This window comes from Leptosomus discolor, chromosome 8, assembly GCF_034619465.1.
Source record: "Leptosomus discolor isolate bLepDis1 chromosome 8, bLepDis1.hap2, whole genome shotgun sequence".
Classification (NCBI taxonomy): Eukaryota; Metazoa; Chordata; class Aves; order Leptosomiformes; family Leptosomidae; genus Leptosomus; species Leptosomus discolor.
Window position 1 is genome coordinate 40,883,299 of NC_141398.1, and position 16,981 is coordinate 40,900,279.

The 16,981-nt window shown below is 41.1% G+C and overlaps 1 protein-coding gene across 2 annotated transcripts in view; it reads right to left on the reverse strand.

The window, feature by feature from the left end:
• The window catches only part of NUP93 (nucleoporin 93), a 76,509-nt gene that overhangs the window by 3,855 nt on the left and 55,673 nt on the right, over positions 1-16,981 (reverse strand). The window contains exons 7-21 of one of the 2 annotated variants that reach the window (XM_086469641.1): positions 15,628-15,767; positions 13,327-13,459; positions 12,166-12,323; positions 10,286-10,451; positions 9,381-9,474; positions 8,102-8,293; positions 7,733-7,859; positions 7,558-7,630; positions 7,186-7,230; positions 5,721-5,837; positions 4,956-5,074; positions 2,855-2,972; positions 2,395-2,478; positions 1,487-1,615; position 691 (exon numbers count right to left, since the gene is read on the reverse strand). In XM_086469641.1, coding sequence (XP_086325767.1) covers position 691; positions 1,487-1,615; positions 2,395-2,478; positions 2,855-2,972; positions 4,956-5,074; positions 5,721-5,837; positions 7,186-7,230; positions 7,558-7,630; positions 7,733-7,859; positions 8,102-8,293; positions 9,381-9,474; positions 10,286-10,451; positions 12,166-12,323; positions 13,327-13,459; positions 15,628-15,767 — 1,696 coding nt within the window. The remainder of the gene's footprint in view (positions 1-690; positions 692-1,486; positions 1,616-2,394; positions 2,479-2,854; positions 2,973-4,955; positions 5,075-5,720; positions 5,838-7,185; positions 7,231-7,557; positions 7,631-7,732; positions 7,860-8,101; positions 8,294-9,380; positions 9,475-10,285; positions 10,452-12,165; positions 12,324-13,326; positions 13,460-15,627; positions 15,768-16,981) is intronic. The other variant, XM_009950563.2, reaches the window with a different exon arrangement.

Sequence of the window (16,981 nt, forward strand, 5' to 3'; positions counted from 1 at the left end):
CGCCTGCCGGCAAAGCTGCTGATCCCACTGCCAATCAGCCCAACCATCTCTGGTAGGCCACGGTCACAATATTCATACTGAGATGACACCTGACAGCATTACACTGCTATGGAGATTGTAAATGCTTCTACATAAGGCACAGGACTGAAATCATAAAACCAAACCAAATGGCTCACTTGGAAAGCAAGGAGCTGAGGCTGTTTGCTCAGTGCCAACCTCGCGAACACACAGAGCAAGTAACTGATTGCATTAGCCTGGGACTTCTTCACACGTGCAGATTTTACGGTTAAGAAGCCTAAGCAGCACGCACCCTTCTCCACTCTGCCTGTCTAGAGTACAAGTGTAGTTGCAAGGCAGGATCCTGTAGCTCACACACAGACCGCGCCCGCGCCCCAAAAACAAAAGCTGTACTATTACTTGAGCCGTTCATTTTCTGATGTCATTTAAAAACGCTACTAAGGCTTTTACCGATGTTGCAATTTACAGATCAAAGGCACTTTTGCAGATGACTAAAGCCTGGATTAAAGCTGGCTGTGGCCCAGGTTGGTTTTCATTCTCAAAAGGAGTTGGTAGACATTTCCTAATCTGTAAGAGGGGATGGGTGGTTTGGCCTTGGTTTTCAAGGGCCTGTGGCAGCTTTAACTTAACAGGAGCTACAAGACCAAACCTGACGACAGCTAAGCTGAGAACCCTTCTGCCCAGCACAGCACGTTGACAGGTGAGCGCCCGCAAATCCGGCTGTGTCCTTTAAGTGGCACCTATTCTGAGGCTTGCTGGGGGCGCAGGCTCCTCTCAGTGGGTAGGGGGAACGTTTCAGCACCAACTCCAGCAGTTAAGTCAAACCCACTGTTGTCAGTTACTTAAACCAGGCAGCCAGACCATGCACCACCGCATCTGGAAGCTGCCCACTCTGCTGCAGAGGCAGCAGAACGACACCGGCAAACTGCTACATCCATTCATCAAGGAAATGTACTTGAGCAACTTGGTGTATTGCCCAAGGAGACTCTGAAAACGTCAGCCCACGTCACTACAGAAGCAGGCCAAGGAGAGGAGTCGAGCAAGGCCCTTCCACCAGAAATCAGCTTTGCACGATCAGGGCACTAATTCAAATGAAAGGAGTGGAAATCAGGTTCTTGAAAAACAACAGCTCAGTTGTCAAGGCAGCAACATGAGCCTTCCTAAAGACACTGCACTGTTCACATCTGTTAACTAAGGTCCCACCAAGAAGCAAACTGAACACTTGTTTTCTCTTGCTAGGAGGTGGATATATAGTGTAATATATCTTAATTAGCTCAATGCCATTTAGAGCAACATCCTTTCCTTACACAAAGCTGAAGTTATGAGAGACTAGTCTCAAGACTTTAAACTGAGCAAGTCAAAAGTGAAGACCATCAGAGACTCACAGTTATTTGAAGCCAAATCCCTTGAAATCAGGGGAAAAAAGGAAATAGGAAAACTTGTCAGACAGTGAGAAGTATAATCTTACCGAATCTCTGTCTTCCATTACCCGCTGGGGTCTGGCAGGAGTGGCTGGGCTTGTGCCTTTCATCCTTTTATACTGGGTGAATAAAATATTCATGGTTGCAAGCAGGACCTCAGATAAATTGTGCCTGATCTACACAAAGAAGGGGGGGGAAGACATGTTGCAATGAAGAGCAGGTTGACAGAATCATTACCCTTGCAATACGACATCAGAAAACCAAGCAACGATAACTATTGATGTAATGATATTTACTCATATAACAGTCCCACATTTAATGATTGCCCTTGCTGTGACTGCAGCATCTGGCAAAAAAAGTTACCAGAGTTTTGAGACAGATGTGCATAATGGCTGTACCTTCATGTTTGACAGCAACAGTTCAGATAAAACCCAAAGTGCCTGAAAACAAAAAACTCCAAAGCACCCAAATACACACAAACACTGTCTAAAAAAAGAAGCGTCACCCTCCAGTTATAGCAGTTCAAGAGCAATAATAGCCTTCATTATGCTTCATCTGCTAATGCCCAAATACATGAGTTCCTCTAATTTGGAGGGAAATAAACAAAAGACCCTACAAATGTTCAGTGACCATTAATAGCACAGAATTAAGTCAGCAGCACAGTTGAAAGTTTTCAATATTCCAAATTCTTGAATTGAACTTTGTAAGTTCAGAGATTCAGATTGGCAAATGCCTTCTACAAAATGGAGACAGGATTTCTGGGTACAGAATTCTAGTGCTCCAAAGAGGAGCACTACAGACAAAAAGTTGCAAGGCAAGAGTCTACTTGTATGAATGCAAAATAATTCCAACCTATTTCTCCGTTAAAGAACAAGAATGATAGATGCCAAAGTTTTAAGATCCTTTTAAGAAAGCAAAAGGCTTCTGGAAGCTAAAACTAAGAGACCTTACTTACTTCATCACTGAAATTCCGGAAGGCAGCAACTCTCTCCTCTATGCAATCTTGGCTAAGAGGTACAAGCTTTAGGCGTTCAATAATCTTCAAAAAGAAAAAGCAGGAGTCAGGGTAGATATGATGTCTATGTACCATATATTAATAAAGTCTGGTTTTGAAGTGTTAATGAAATGCTCCTAATTCCATTAAAGAGCAATAATTTCATTGTTATTTATTGGTTTATCACTTCCCCTCATTGAGCAGCAGGAATATTTTGTTCAATGTCTACAAAATAGCTCCAGAAAGATCTTCCTGATTATCAAGCAACCAGGAAGAAACATATTTTTAAATTCCTATAGTATTGCGGCACCTTCTAATTCATTAAATATAATTTTTTGGTTTAAGTGATGTTATTTGAGACATTCTGGGCTTTCAAGGGCATTAGGAAGGCTGCACTTCAAACAGAACTCTTGAAACTTACATCAAAGGCCCTGTCAATGTGACCAGCGTGATACTCATCAAAAAAAGTGATTAAGTCTAGCAGAAGGTAGAACGTGGAGTCAATGGATTTCTTTGCAGTTATCCCCTGAGCTTTGTACCTGAAAGAAATTGGTTTACAATTTTATTGTACAAAATAGCAACCATTTATAAATGTGCTCTTGCAATTCCTGGACGCGGAGACATCAAGCACAAGGACAGAAAGCATCTAACAAAGGACAGCTATATTTTTCCTTAACCAGGAGGCAGAATTTTCACACATCGTGGCTTTTTAAAAGTACTTTTATTCCCTTCTAGTTTTCCATCAAAACCAGAATTTGTTTCCTTTTAAATGTTTATGCTTCCCACATTCATGGGGAAAACACTGACAGGAACCAGAGACCTGCAAGGCAAGCGCTGTGCAAGCCTGTTTAACACGCTGTTTTACAGCAGACAATTCTCCAGCACAACTGCCTGCTTCAGGCAAGAAGTTAAGACTTAAAAAAGGATTAGCTGTTTCTGCATGCTCTCGCTAGCTACACTTGCGAGGAGATGAACTGGAGGGCTGTCTGCTCTCACTCCTAACAGCACAAGGTCAGAAAGGATCTCCGTCCTCAAGGTAACAGTAAGAGTGGTCAAGTGCATGGTACCCACTACGCGCTGTGCTGCTGCAGAGGGGGAAGCCAGACAGCCTCTCGGCTTTTTCCGTCAGGCGTCTCCCCTGTTCCTAAAACATCACCAGAACGCACAGGAGGAAAGCTACGTCGCTACATACTGTCTGCTGCACGGTACTTGAGGAAAAGCCCTGTATTACACTTAATTGGCAAGAAGATGAGCTAATCAGAACCGTTCTGGCTTTGCAATCATGAAGGTTTGCAGCTGTACAGTGCCATTACCGAACAGTAATATTTAGCGCTCTCATACAGATCAAAGCAAGCAGCAAAATAAAGCCCATTACGGCCTTTGCTAAAGCTTCAACTCAAGCCATAGGTTTAATTCTCCTTCATGTCTGCTACCAAATGAGTCTCTCCCGAAGTCACTGAGGCACCAATTTTCACTCAGTCCGCAGCCTCGCTAAAGGAAGGAAAGGCTGACCGAAGCAGTGACTGGCAAATGCCGCTTGTCAAAAGAAGAAAGGCAAAGACCTCTGACTGAAATCAATAAATTTCTGTATTTGTCTTCCCAATTCTGAAGTGCCAGCAAGCGTGCTTGGTTTATTTTTGTTCTCTCCCCACCAGAACAGCTGAGGAAAAGCCAGGAAGACATTTCTCACAGGCACCCATATTTTGCTCTAGTAAAATACAGGAATTGTCCGTGGCAGTCACTGTGACAAGATGCACCAAAAGAAGACGATTTAAAAAATCCCAAAGCTATTTTGCAATTACAGCCTTTCAGAAACAGGTTATTCCTAACTTCTGGCTGCTAATGAATCCTGAGCACTGATGTCTCTCAAACATGTACCCTAATTAGCACACCAACACTGCAGGTGACATTGCTTTTGGCTACTTGCATTTCTCCTTCTAAACACATGGTACTTTCCTAAAGTAACAGGCTGTGGAAATGAGGTCCACTGGTTACACTGGCCATATACACACCTCCTCTTAAATGTTCCCTTTTTAGCTTTCAAGAAAGCAGCAGTGAAATGAAGTTTTCAGACAGCTACTGAACTCGCTGATCTGCTGTTACAACTCAATTATTTCTGTAGCTCTCTCAATACTATTTCAAACAAGTGAACTGTGTTCAATAATTCTGCACCTGTTGCGATATTTTGCTTTAAAAATAATCTAAAACATACAAGTCATTATATTTATTGCTCCTTACTAGACTCTGTCTCTGGTTGGCAACCCTGCAATTCCCTTTTCCCGATTCATCTATAGATAAAGCTTCTTGGTAAATTTACCTGACCTGCCACTGAAGACAACGTTTCTGGTTTCTGTACTACAAGCCATCATGAGCAGGACAGGGGAAATTCTGACCTCTTCTCTGTCTTCCTGAATGCATTGCTGTGGATGCTGCGGTCTAGCCAGCAGAAACAAACCCAGGAACTAATACCTACTGAACTGACAGGTCCAGGCAAATCACCCAGTCCTGCCCCTTCATCTTACCTCTCAGCGATGGAATGGGCCATGTTCTTCAGCCGCTCTTTGTTTGACTGGGGAGTGCCGATCTGGGGAACAACGGGACTAAGGAGCTTGTTCATCAGTTCTAAAACTTTGTCAGGGTTCTGTTGGTATTAAAATCACACAGAAATAAAAGGTGTATGACGGGATTCAGTGTTTTGAACTCACTGAAAAAGCAGAAAGGTCTCAGGCAGCGGTGCCTAGTGCAAGCTCAGAGATGTCTCTTTCCCATAAAGATCCAAGGTCATATTAGCTATAAGCAACATAATGCTGCTGGCTCATGTGAAAAAGTATTTTCCCCTAATTTTCCTCTAAAACAGTGGCTACGGTTGTATCCACTTTTACTTCAAATATATTTCAAAAGTAAACAAGAGTACTCACTATAAAGCCCAACCATTTTAGACATCAATTCAACACCTATGAAATTGGAAGAGCATACTCCAGGTAAATAACTTCACTAGCCAGAATAAAATCATGCATGGGGCAATCTCTTAAAAAGACCACACTGATCAAGAACCAGGATGTCTTAAATCAGAACGTGTTGGAGTGCAATCCGTTTGGGTTTGCTCACTGCAAACCCCTCCCTGTGCAGCCAATGGCTCTGCTTTAACAGCAGCAGAAAGAATCACCTTGAATAAGGGCAATTCAACCTCCGAGATTAAATTTAACCTGCTAATCACAAGGAGAATGTTTGGAAAACAAAATGGTGAACGAGGTACATATTTAAGGCAGCACATACACAATATTTACCTTTGCAAGGTCATAGAGTTTTGCAGCTTCTTCAAACAATCCTTTATTTTCTGCTGCAGACGCCACTTTGTTAATAATGGGTTTTGTGTCACTTGTAAACTTGTCTATCACTCCAGGCTAGAGAGGGGAGACAAAAACGAAAGGAGAGAAGAGAAATAAGAATGCCTAAAAACTCCTGAATATTCTGTCAAGGCAACGAATATTTTACATGTTGGATTATGATTAGAATGGCCTGTACATTTCCATGGGAACGTGCAAAAGGGACACGTTAAAAATAGAAAGAGCTCTTGTGAGAGAGACTTTCTCCAAAACCGAGTCAGCACTCAGACATCTGCGGTTTCTAATTCATTCAGAATGATCCAGATAACAGGTCAAATTCTAAATTATTTTAATTGCTGATGACACATTACAGAGGAGAAGAAACACGAAAGACTTCAGCACAAAATGTGCCAGGGTCTCCAGGGACACTGTTTGTGTATATTGGCATGACAAGCTGCAAGTGAAATCTTACACGGATAAATGAAAGGGCAAGAAGAATTTTAAAAGAAACAATAAACACAAGTAGAATAAAAGAGAAGAAAGAGTCAAGGATATCTGGAAAGGATTTTAATGTAGTTGAGGATGTAAAAATAAGACTATGTCATCTAGAAGAATTATTTTAAAACTAAGATTGCTGGTTTCATACCAAAGAAACATAAGAATACAGTTACATTTAAAAGGAATTGAGTAAAGACAAGAAAATAGGCTTCACCACTAATGGTATAATCTAACAACTTAAATTACCTAAAATTTTAGTCATTTGCATGCACTCTCCTCTTTTCAGGTAAAACCTTAAGGCTTCCCTTCCCTTCTACCATGCAAGCTTACATTTTACTTTTAGGTTACTGCTTTCACAGCAGAAGTAAGATCCACCACAACTAAAAATGGCTGATCTTTGATCCAATACTTACCCTTATCTATATGGAGAGGACAGGTCAGTTGTGGCTATGCCTGTGGTCTGTTAGCCCTTGCTCCCTTAATTACAAGAATTTTTAATGGGCTGCAATACATTTCTCCCCTGAGGTGAATGAGGATGTCATACAGGTAGTTTTCACATGCACACCTCAGTTAACAGAACAATCTCACACCCACTTAGAAGCAAGCTATTTTTACTAATTGCTTTTTACTAATGTGTACTACTGTAAAGATGACATTCTGACCTCACTGAAGGTAACTGATGCCATTTGTTTCTTCAGTTACATTGGCTATCTACAGGGACATAGTTTATCCTGCAGTTCCTGATCTGCCTTCTGTTTAGATTATTCTGTAGAAGGATCTCATATTTGGAGAACTTGTGTGTATTTAAACACTGTAATAATTTGGCTAGTGAAAAATAAAGAAAAGCAAGCTAGCCTCATGACTACTTTGGAAATCACTCATGGTTTGTACTTTTAATGTAAAATATCAACATAAATTGTCAACTCACCTTCCGACTACCGTCATTTTCCAGCTTTCCAAGAATCATATCAAACTATATGCACACAGACATACAGTAAGAAAAAGGGAAACAAAAATAGAGAGATGAATTGCACGTATTTCACAACATATTTACCAAGTACAAAGATGAATGAAAATCAGTGTTTGATTTCAAAATTATTTGTATATAAATAACAGGCAAAAAGACACGATTAACTATCTTAAACATAACAGTCATTGTGAGATCCCCCTTCACCTGCATCTGTTATGAAGCAGTAAGAGTAAACAACTGTTACGACCATCCTGCCTAACAAAGATGAAGATTTCAATGAAGAAATGAATTTCAGTTTAAGTGAGGAAGGCAAAACATGACCAAACATACCTCTCTGCTTTCAATTACTAGTTCACTAACGCAACGCAAGAACATATTCTCTCCTTGGCTGTCCTTGTCATTCCTATAAAAGAAAGGGAAAGAGGAAGGTACTCCTGCTTCTGAGGACTTCCCAGATAAGCCATTAAGCAGGAATCTAAATCTAAAGACATACATTAGCTCCTACCTGAGAAAGTAAAAGTACTGCAGAGCTTCCCTTGGATCTGTTGATTCAAACTTACGGGTGTAAAGCATCAAAAGCCGCACAAAATTTAGACGCCTGACACCAGGAGGGTCACCAGCTTCATGGCTTACTGCAACGTCAGAAACAACATTATCAGAGAATCTAATGCCAGGAAATGTTGCTCTGATCTTCACCTCAAATTAGTCAGAGCATGATCCAGAGCTCTAATGCAACTAAAACAATTAACTTTCAGGAGATTGTTCTGATAAATGCTGCTTGTTTGATCAATGACAGAGACCTGCAGTGTCTACAGGGTACTCTAAGGGCACAGAAAATACTCCTTTATTGTAAAGTAAAATGCACAGGACTCACATAGCTGTGCACTCTGCCCAGAAGACTTCAGAAGCAGTTTTAACTCAAACAGGACCAATGCAACATGAACAGCGTGACAACGCAAGCGCTCTGTCCGGAAGAGAAAAGCAATTGCAGCTTCAAACTGTGCTGTCAAGAACAATACTTGGAAGTAGAGGAAAGGCTGCTGGTTCACTGCAAAATGTGATTCACCTGAAAAAAAAACAAACCAAAACAAAAACAACACCACACACAGAGAGCGTAAGTGAAAATGATTTTGCAATCAGAGATCACTGACAGCAGATGCTTCCTGTCACAGTGCATCACTATTGTTTATTCAATCCCAACAGAAATAAACACACTAGACAAAACTGAATACCTAATCACACATCAGTGGCTTATCTATATCTGTTTCACTGCAAATATATCACAAGAGACCAGAGCATAAAGACGTATTTAGAAAGTGAAAGAAAATAAACAGTTGCTTTGTTCTTTTCAGACAACAAACCATCAACTCTGACAGACTGCAATAGATATGCTAAAGATCACAACTTTTTGTCTTCATTTATACTTATGCCAAGTGGTACACATAACGTTAAAACCCTGGATTTTCCTACTCAGTGACACCAATGGTACATTATTGTTTTTCTTTTCCAGGCATTTTTATCTGGGCATGAGCGATCTTACAAACTAGAAGGCAGTGGAAATGAAATTCTGTGTTTTGGATAGTCCAAGTGACCTAATTTTGATTGATTGGAAGATGATTACAGGGAAAGGTACTCTCTTGGGCTGTGGATGTTCCTAAAACTTTCTGAAGCAGAAGGAACTGTGATTTGGGTCCCCAGAAAGTTACTTGAAACAGTAATTTAAGGGAAACAATGAACAATGGATGCACACAGAGAAAAGCCTTGGAAATACATGCCTACATTAAGCAATGATTGCTTTTCTGTTCTGTATTCCAAAAGCTGGAAGTTTTGCTAAAAGACCTTAGCATATTTATGGTGAGAGAAAGCAATCCATAATTTAGTATGGATAAAGTACAAACAGCAGCAGTGCTGTTCACAGATGAATATTCAGTCTCTGCATTGCTGGGAACACACAGGACTCAATCATCATGTCTTACTGAAGTCTGCCATTACTCTAGGGAAGCAGGCTGTCCATGAATGCCCTGAAGGTGCCTGTCACTAGTGGAGAGCTATTGGGTTTTACATGGAGTCTGGGGTTTGTGTGGTAACAATTGGGAAGTGCCCTAAGCAGGAAAGCAGAGCCCCAAATAACACATCTCTCCGTGGCTTCTTACCGTAGTCTTCTAGCAGCTGCTTCTGGAACTGCGATAATGTTAGTCGGTCTTGTGGAGAACTTGCGCCACTGTCATCGAAACACACTTGGTTCAGCTAAAAAACACATCCAAAAAAAGCACAGCTATTTCAACTTCACCTTGCACAAGGGATGCACCCAGAAGACATTCATTCCACCTGAAGCCCCTTGTAAGATTTGACCAACTGACTAGAAACTACTTCTAGTCACACTATCAGGTCCATCCACTGCTGGCTATCAAAGATCTCTCACGGAGCAACAGCAGAAATCCACGCAAACATAACCCAGGGGTCCTTTTGTACCTGTCCATGCCATCAAACTCCGATGCTGGGGCTCTGAATACTCACTAAGCAATAATTGAAAGCAGTATTTTTTTACCCGGTCTTAACAAATACATCATTCTACTCCCTCTTTCTGGTAAAGGATAGAAATGGGTACTGACCAGTATCTATCATGCCCCCACCAAAACTGTAAGGACTTTGGACTACAGAGACATTGACAGTGTCATCTTCTGCCAACTGACACCAACATTTCAGCCATATTCTATCCAGAAAGGAAAATTCGAAGGATCCTCACTGTAGCAAGCTAACACTACTTGTAAAAACAGCTGACAAAGATCAGTGTCAAATGAAGATGACACTTCCAAAGACAAGTGTCCCCAAATTAACACCGGATAGCACAGAGGGTAACAGAGCAGCCCTGGGACTCAGGTTCCCAGCCCTTCACTATGTGCAAGGTCAAGTCACGTGCATCATACTGATGCAAAACACCAGACCTGGAAGCGGGGAGGTTAGCAGAGCAGTGTGGAGACGCAATATCATTTAGACCTGTTCTTAAAAAAGAAAGAAAAACTAACAAACACCACCACAACCCCAATACCACACTTACTTTTAGCCAAAGATAATCTTCTGTTTTATCAGCAACTTCACTCTGGTTATCTGTAATGTCACAACGGCCAATAATACAATAAACAGCCCTTTTGTACGGGTCAGTGTTATTTCTCAGAGCTCGTCTGTAATGAAGGCGCAGTTTATTTTCTGTGGCAGGAGACAGTCTAAGAGGGAAAAAAAAAAAGATTGAAGGAAAAGACATGAAACCCCTCTTTACCTGCATGAGGAAAGCCGGATACAAATCAATGTAAATGGGTGCATATTCACAGCAAAGGCCCAATGACAGTAAGCACTGGCCGGTATTTCTTGCACTTCCTATTTACATCTGTAGGTAAAAATTTAGCACACGTGAATTTAAACATATTAATAAGTTATGGAGGATCATCTTCAAACACCCATTGCAGGAATAAATAAAAAAAAAAGTCAACAAATCAGATGATCATCTCTTCAGGGGTGCATTAATATTGTGGTAGATGAGCTATTTTTGTCCGACTCTGCTATTTCATCATTTCAGAAAAAGAGCTCACAGACTCTTTGGAACGCTTTGGGTGAGTAACTAAGAAGAGAGCAGGTCGTTGTACCAGGAAGCCCTTTAGGAGAGACTCTTTCATCTTTATCCTTAAATACTGTCATAATGTTCTTTGTCATTCTATTTCTTGTACCCTTTTGTAGAAGATTTTACAAAACGTAATCAATGAAATGTTCTCCTAGACTAAGAAACTGTTTGGCAAATCTGTAGGCAGAGTACCTTTTCATAGCTGTAATGAAAACAAAATAAATTAATTATACTGTATCTCATTAAAGTGTTTGTAATGAAAACAGTGACAGTACCTTCACTAAGGTTTCTGAAACAATCTTATTATAATGAGGACTCCTAGAGATTATCTACAAACCAGGTTAATTTACAGACTAATAACATGGTGCACACTATTCAGTAAGTGGCACTTCAATTTTTTTTCCCTGAGTGATGTTTTTTGGTTGTTGTTTTGTTTGCTTGTTTGTTTTTAAAGACGTGCAATCCGGCATGTTCCTGCTCACATTTTCATACCTGTGGAGCCCAAATACACTCAACATATTGCAAGATGAGGGCTTCCCACATATGAATGAAATTGTCATAGGCCAAGGTGGGACATTACAGGTTCACGTCCTGGCACTTACCTGGGTTTCCCCCCATTTCAGCCAGTACCTTAGCACAGTGCCCTTCCCCTGAAGGGAGCACAGCAACGATGCAATAGCTGACCATGTGCTTGTTTGAAAGATAAACAAGATAACCTAAAACACCACAGCAGAGTTCAGCGCACACTTTAAGATGCACTAAATGACCTGCTTGCAACCAGATAATCAGTGACCTCTGTCAAGTGATGGACAGCAAAAACTGGAAGAGGAGAATATGCACAAGATGTGAGTGAATGCCTCTAAAGGTGTTTAACAAACACTACTTGCTTTTATTGTGTGGCATTCTTACGAAAACAGGTGTAGTAGAAAGCATTCCCCAAAGGAATTTCAACTAAAATAAATGATGGGGGCAATAAAAAGACACAGGATTCGTGACAGCACACTAAATCTGATCTATTGTATGCAGTATCCTGCCATTACACAGGGCAGATCCTACATAACTACACTACTGTATTATTTTTCAAATGTAAATTTTTTGTGTATTTTCAAACAACTCTTTCTCTGCAGATTTCTAGACTTCAAAGCCACAAATTAAAATAGGCAAACTTCTTACATGTAATTTAGTTAGGCAATACAAACATCAGGCAGCCATCACCGGCAGCTGAGACCTGAACTGCTTATATTTCTACAAAGCCACTGATTATTTCCCTACTCCACAGCAATTCCCACCCCTCACAAAGATCTTTCCTAGTTCCCAATTACCTTTTATCTTTACTGTGCATGTACTCCTGGAACCAGGTTTTAAACTCTCCCAGCTGGTGCTGTGCCCGTTTCACCACATGCATGGCGGCAGTCAAGTCTCCACAGCGCATGCAGTAGTAAATCAGTGCCCAGACAGGATGGCCTTCCACCTCACCATCCTGAAAATAAAGTAAGAAATAATTTATTTATTTTTTTTAAAGCAGCATATTTCAATTCATTTTCTTTATCATCTGCCTCATTCATTATTTCTGCCTTTATACCCACCCACGGATTTTGGTAAAAAATTCTGTTTGTGTTACAGAAGCCAGAGGTCATGAGGCTTAAGTCCTGTGAAAGCTGTGCACATCCTAGCAGCAAAGGGCGGGACTTTCTTCTGCTTGCCTAGATTTCAGTTCTGAGTGAGGTTCTGACAATCCCAGAACCACCATACAGATATCCTCCCCACGCTGGTGGCTTCGGATTAGGCCACTAAGGTATTACAAACATTTGTATTGAAACAGAAAGATACCAAACTAATCATGGATCTCAGTAGGTACAAAAAGGACAGCTAGACTCAGCTATGCAGTCTCCAATCTTATAACTTATTATTATTTCACATTAAATTTTTAACTTTAATTTTTTAACCCAGCTTGCCTGTTTATCTGGTAATTTCGCAGGTGCAGAGCTAAGCACTTTCTACTATGTGCAGATGAGCAGGATTTTATTCAGACTCCTAAATAAAAAGCTCAGGCTACAATTCAGATTAATTCATAACATATTTAGTCATCCACAACAGGTGTCACCATCTTACAATAAGCATAAAAAAAAAGAGAAAAAGCTAAACAGCGAGATTAAGGTACTACTTTTTTGAAACATCATAACGTATTTTAATAGTTGCTTGTTGATCTCTAAAAAGACCACCAGAAGAGACCATAATTTCTACAACTTAGAACTCAAACTACTGAGCACCACCATGCTTCAGGACTAGCTCTGAACTCAGAGTGATTTTGTCTACTATCTTCCATTTCCTAATGAAAAATTCTAGAGAAGAATAAGAGCCTGCTGCCCTAAAAGCAGTTTAAATGATAGAAAAACCACTGGAGGCTGCGCTAGTTTGCTGGCTGTGCTGGAGCAAACAGATTTGTGTTATTTTAGCTCAGTTGCTGAAAGTGATGGACATACCTGGAGACCAGGGACAGGTGCAGGGAGTTTGATGTTCAAGAAGCTGCGGACTAGTTGGTAGGTCCCTGGGACTCCACCCAGCTGAGCCTGGTGCAAGTTTCCAAAGACTGTCACAAAGGTGTAATTTTTGTAACTGAAAAACAACACAAGCAAAACAAACGTGAACAGACTGACAAATACTCACTACAAAAACATCCGCTGCCTTTCAGATCCAACAGAATTAGCAATTTAAAGCAAATTACCTTGATGTTCGAACATTATCATTACAACAACACAAGGGAAAAACTTCTGTCCATTTAGGAAGATCCTTGTACTCAGCAGTCTCAAGAGACACCATGTTTGGAGTCTGTGGCGTACTGCCCCAGGTTCAACTCCCTATTATGAGGTTCCTCTCATTAGGTTCTTCTAGTACTAAGTTAAACTCAATTACATAACCGGCAAAAAGCCTTTCCATCCTAATGCTTTAACTCTCAATTCTGCCACAAAAGAACAGTTAAACCTCTTAGATGTGTTTGCGTCTCCTCCCTGCACTACGGACAAATACAAACCTTACGGCCACGGACTTACCAGAAGGAAATCACAAAGAAAAAGGGAACTTAGAGAAAATCAACTGGTAAGGCAGCTTTGAGAACACCTTCTAAAATAACCCATCAAAGCCTTTAATCAAGGCAGATTGATTTAACAGATATTCACGTTTAGAAGCAGGATTCTCAGAAGTCTGTACACTGAGGGAATACCTATATAAGCAGCAGCAATAGATTACATGAAGCTCTTTTTTTCTCTGCAGCACATGACAGACGTGTGCACCAGCAGACTACAAAACTGAAAGGCTATGCTAAACGTGGGCAAGTATCAGTGTATCTTCCTAACTAACATTATGGCTGAGTTAACCACATGCTCCTCAGGGCTTAAGATCACAGTTGCTCCCAAGCAACTAATGCAAGAACAGCAGTGAGCAGCATTACGTCTCCTCCTCGTACGTGTGAGGGGCTGGTGAGGCATGGAAACATACCAGCCAATCAGCCAATTCCTGCTAGGAAAGAAAAGCTACAAAGCAAGGCACAGTTTTTGATTTTGTTTCTTTTTTTTGTTTTGTTTTGGTTGGTTGGTTTTTTTAAATAAAATAATCAATTAAAAAAAAAAAAAAAAATCAAGCCTGAAGGACCCAATTTCCACAACTGGGAGGGTTGCAGAGGAACTATATGTACCTAATTCCTAATTTCACTTAGCAGTTAATGGCTCTGTAAAAATTTAGCAAGTTGGATATTTGGCAAATCAGGTTAAGAGTCACTGGCTCATCACACACTGATGAGACCAAAGCACTGGAAACAGAGGATCCTTCCAACGCGTCAGTTCATGTGTGCACAGGCAGGCACACCACCACCACCCCTGGGTGACAACGAGTGCTGATGAGGCATGTCAACCAGCTGTCAGGGGCCAAGAAGAGGCTGTGCCAGGAGGCAAAAACATCTCTTCCCAGTGTGCTGGATCAGAGCGCAGCACTTTCCGTGCTCAGATGGCAGATCTGTATCTGTAACAAATGCCCATGCACTACACTGCAGCTATTGTTTGCTTTCCACTGCTGAACTAGTCTGTTGGCATTATATCTGCAGCTACTAGATAAGAAACACTGCAACATCCACATGTGCAGTGAATAGGTAATACAGCCATCCGGGGATTCAGCTTTGGGCTGCTCCATAGCCTGCACATCTCCAAGCATTCTCTTGGTCAAGGAGCTGATACAGCTGATGGTTGCTGATACAGACAGTACACCACTTCCCAGAGTCTGAAAATCATTGCTAGATGTCTCAGCTTCAGTCTCTTCAAATTTTACAAAAACCTTTCAGTGTAGAAATAGCACGATCAGACCCTGACTCACTGCACCAGGTTGGTCCCCAGTGCTGTCCTCACTTCCTAAGTGATCAGCAACCAGAAAGGGAGTACAAAAAAGTGGAATTTTTTTTTGTGGAGGGCAAATAGATCTCTTTCCACATCTTCACATAAATATTCTGTACCTGTCATAATGATAAAGGTGACAGAAGGAAGAATAAAGGTCTTTGCATCTTCTAAACAACCTCCCCATGGATTCAAGGCCTTTTTAACTAGAAGTTTTTAACTAAGACAGTTTTATACTCAAATGGCTGCTCTAAGCCCTGTAGAACAGAAAAGACAGACAACAGACACTTCTGTAAGCAGCAAGAGGTAGCTGACTTGTTAATACATTTGTGTGCATTACAAAATCATTCTGGCTTATTATTAGGGAACTCTATTAAACTGTGCTACCCAGAGCATTCACCTTACCTTTGTTCCAGGTAGTGCAGAGCCTGCCTCACGAACTCCATACGCACCTCCATGTTGGTCCGGACCTTCAAGGCATCGCTAGCAGGAACCAGGGTAACATCGGTCATTTGCTTCACCATGGCCCACATCTCAGAGATGTTCTATAAACAAGCCGTCCCATGCAACAGTGATTAGTCCAGAGATGAACAAGCAACGCTGTTTGATGTTTTGATGCTTAAGAAAAGCATAAAACCAGGATAGTAATGTCTGTTTAGATTTGTAATGGAGATACTGGATGCAGTCACAAAGGTAAACCACTTCTGTCCTGCAGAATTCAAATTTCCCAGGCTTCTATACATGATTCTTGTGCAAGAAGATGGTTATAAATATTGTACCTGAAGATGTAACCCAGGATCAACAATGACTTCCAAAACTAGGCTGCGTACTTGGTGCTCAGACTGCTTCCCCATTTCCAGCTTGTACATCCCACTCAATAAATGCCCCAACAACATCACCTTTCCATATAAGCAACTGCTCTGGCTGCCATTAGAAATCTGTGCAATCAGCTGGGATGAGAAATTCTAAATGACACTGATGACTTGGACAAAGACTCAGGTCTGATAAAAATGTTGAAAGCCATCCAGGTCTGCTCATTCGTAAGGACAAGATCGTATCATTATCTCCAGGACTAGAATATCCCTGCTGAAACAGCTGAACACTGAGAAGTAACAGCATTGTTAGCTCCAGCAAGTGCAGGCATTTGATCTTGGTGCTTCAAAGCAGCAAGAACATTCAAACTCACCGTGTTGGCTCTAGCAAAACGAACAGAGTTGTTCAGAGGAAAGATGCACACTTGTAATTCAGATCTGACTGAAGCATTTGCCCCTCAGCTTCTGAACAGCTTTCTGCTCTCCCCATTTGCAAAGTTTTTTTCACGACTTGACTCTCCTGCAGCATTCTCCAAGCATTTCTCAAAGGTGGCCAGGTTTGTACATTTGGGGTTTTTTGGGGTGGATCAAGGCAACACAATTAAAGGAGTGGAAAAAAAGAAAAGCAGGCAGATCATTCACTTCAAGTCAATCCTAGGGGTTCTATGCTTTGCTATGGAAACTTACTTCAGCTCTAGCAGGGTCTGATTCAGAAACCTCTCACCTACAGCTAAATACATTCAAAAGATATTCGGAGACCACATTTTGAAAACCAAAGACAATAGAACCCGTTTAAAATTAAAAGCAATTTTTCTTCCCCGACAGCTCATCATTCATGATGGCACACAACAGTGAAACCAGGTTCTTTTCTTCCTCATTGTGTTAAGAAACTTTCACCATGACCACGTTCATCACAGGTGGGCCCTGCTGGACTAGAGAAAATACCA